The 2,796-nt window shown below is 56.7% G+C and overlaps 1 protein-coding gene across 1 annotated transcript; it reads left to right on the top strand.

Annotated features, from left to right (window-relative positions):
- The first annotated feature begins 699 nt into the window (after positions 1-699).
- LOC103589745 (whey acidic protein-like) lies at positions 700-2,104 on the top strand. Its single transcript, XM_008571787.1, has 4 exons — positions 700-781; positions 1,254-1,391; positions 1,812-1,970; positions 2,016-2,104. Exons 1-4 carry the CDS (start codon positions 700-702, stop codon positions 2,102-2,104), a joined length of 468 nt encoding a protein of 155 aa, XP_008570009.1.
- The last annotated feature ends 692 nt before the right edge of the window (positions 2,105-2,796 follow it).

Here is a 2,796-nt window from a genome sequence, read left to right as displayed (position 1 = left end):
TGCCCAGGCAGTACGTCCCACCCCTGTCTCATGGTGCCTGCTCACTTGGCACAGGACAGCCCCTTCTGGGAAGAGGCCTTCCCAGTGCCGCCCTGCACAGACAGGGACCCCCACCCACAGCCCCACACTCCCATGCAGAGCCTCGCCCCTCCCCTATCCAATGCCCCACATTCTCTGCAAGGAATGTTTGGCTAATAAACACAAGGCCTGCCATTCTCTTGGTAGAAAATTCAGAAAACTACAAAAAAAACCCAAAAGAAATAAATTACTCTGTGAGAAGCCCCCGTACTTGCTATGTGCCTCCTATTCTGTTTCCTGCGTGACTGTGCACAACTTTGGCACATGTCATTTACTTTGTCCCTGCAGGGCCCCTACACGACCATTTAAAATGGATCCTATTTCTGATTTCTTCTGCCCTTAATTTTCTTTATTCCCACGGTAAACATATATTACTTTCAAAATGGGAAAAAGGATCGACATCATTAAGGATTTTTTTTTATTTAAAAAATACGACCCCAGTTGTGGTGGCCACCCCACCTTCCCAAGCCTGGGCCTGGCTTCTCCACGTGTCCAAGGAGGAAGCTCCTAGACCCAGATGGGGCAGTGCCAGCCTGGGCCCTCCCTCCTGCAGCATCCTTTAAATGCACCCTGTGGCCTCAGGCTGCCATCTGCACCTGCCCGCCACTGCCACCTGTCACCATGCGCTGTCTCCTCAGCCTGGCACTGGCCCTGTTCGCCCTGGAGGTGGCCCTCACTCTGGCCCGGACCCCCATCATGCCAGGTAAGCCTGGGATGCTCAACTCTCTCCAGGGACATGCCTAGGAGGGTCCCCCTGACTGATCTCCAGTCCCAGTGTCACCCCAAGACGCACTTGGCAAAGAGAATGAGGAGAAGAGGAACGGAGGAGGCTCACCCTGGGAGGGTCTCCAGGGATGGCAGGAAAGGGGGAGATGGGATAACAGGGCAGGGGCTGTCCTCAGGCCCTGGTCACTTCTGGTCAGCATCTTAACTTCCCACCGCCTGCAGTGGGCCTATGGCCTTGCTTCCTAATTTTCATAGCTGACGTCATGTGCTTTTGTCACATATCATGTTTTTGGTGGTTTTTTTTTTTTTTTTTTGCTTTCCAAGAAATGGCAGGTTGGGCTGCAATGGGCCAGGCTCCCATTCTTCCCATCTATGTCTCTACCTTGCTTTCCCCTGAGGGGACCCTGGGCGCCACCCCCCCACCTGCCCATCCTGTGTTCTGTGTGCAGTGCAGGCCATGTGCCCAGAGCCCAGCTCCGAGGAGGAGGCATTGTGCGTCCAAGCCTGCCGCACCGATGACGACTGTCTCAACCATGCCAAGTGCTGCCCCAGTGCCTGCGGCCGCTCCTGCAAAACCCCCCTCATCGGTAATGCCCCACCAGGCCTGAGCTCCACAGATCACCCAAGGGGTGCAGAGGGGCCGCTGGCTCCCATCTATGGGGGAGGAAGGAACCAGCTTTGTCAAGGGTCCACTTAAAGCTGGTCACCTCAGACCACCCTCTTAGTGGCCATGCACCAGCCTATCCACTTGGCCTGTGTGGGCCCCACTCACCTGCCAGAACCTGCCAAGGCCAGCTGGGGCTCGCCCACCTCTGTCCCTGAGGTCCCTGAGGGTTCTAGGCAGCAAGGGTCCAAGGGAGAGTCCTGCCCCAAGACCAACAAAAGGGGGTCCCATGTGGCTCAACTTCCCTATTTAAAAAAAGGGAGTATTGGGGTAAGGGATCTGAGGAGGCTGGTGAGCGTAAAAGGGCTTTGGGTGATGAAGGGCTGGCCCGTCTCTCCCCTAGTATCTGCCCCCAAGGCTGGCCGCTGCCCCCAGATGCAGGCCCTGATGATCTCGCAGCCCTGTAAGGAGCAGAGTGAGTGCTCCAGAGATGACCAATGTACAGACAACAGAAAGTGCTGCTTCAGCCAGTGTGCCATGAGGTGTCTGGACCCCATCCTAGGTATGCATTCCGGAGGCCCCCTCCCCTGACACTCTTCCTCCGTAGCTCCCCCTGTCCAGCGCCACAGGCCTCAGCGGGGCTTTGGAGGAGCTGTACCTGCCAACCCCAGGCTGCAGGCCTCTGTGGGCACTTGAGGTGGCCACTCAGATAAGGAGTGGGTGTTGTGAGTGAAGAGGCTCAGGAAGGCACAGAGACTGACCAAGGGCTCGGAGCCAGTCACTGGTGGGATTTGGTCCTGCTGGGCCTGCGTGCAGAGTCTGTGGCTTTGCCATTCAAACCTGTGGAGCAGCTCAGCTTCCAAGTATTAGAAGACTTCCAGGTTAGGAGCCTGAGACATGAGTTCCGGGCTAACTGCCCATGGCCACCTGTGAGCTGGACCTCCCTTTAGCAGGTGACCCACGCAGGCAGTGGTGAGGGCTGGGGTGGTGGTGTGCAGAGCCCCACCTGCTCACCTGCACAACCAGAAAGGTGCTGCCCACCAACTTCTTAGGAGGTGCAGGTCCTGGGCCAGTGGGCGTGAACACATTAGCATATGAACTACAGTAAGTGACCTCCCTCCCTCCCCTGCCCCACCATGGCCGAGCGCCACACCCCACATGAGGCCTTCGTGTCCCTCTACAGAGGACCCCCTTCAGTGAGGGGCTTTCCAAGGGAGCACTTCGCTACCAGGAGTGACCAACCCAAGTCTGCTCAGCAAGAACTTTCTCTCTTGGATCCAGAGAGCACATGATGCCTCCTACCTGCTGCTAATAAAAAATTCACTCTGCTTCATGTCTCTCTGTCTATTTGTCCGACTGCCCTGGGTTTCTGCAGGATGCACAAGGCA

This window comes from Galeopterus variegatus, unplaced genomic scaffold (genome assembly GCF_000696425.1).
Source record: "Galeopterus variegatus unplaced genomic scaffold, G_variegatus-3.0.2 Scaffold718, whole genome shotgun sequence".
In the NCBI taxonomy this organism is placed as follows: domain Eukaryota; kingdom Metazoa; phylum Chordata; class Mammalia; order Dermoptera; family Cynocephalidae; genus Galeopterus; species Galeopterus variegatus.
Note: the sequence above shows the minus strand (reverse complement) of the source record. Positions and strands in the feature narration are given on the sequence as shown.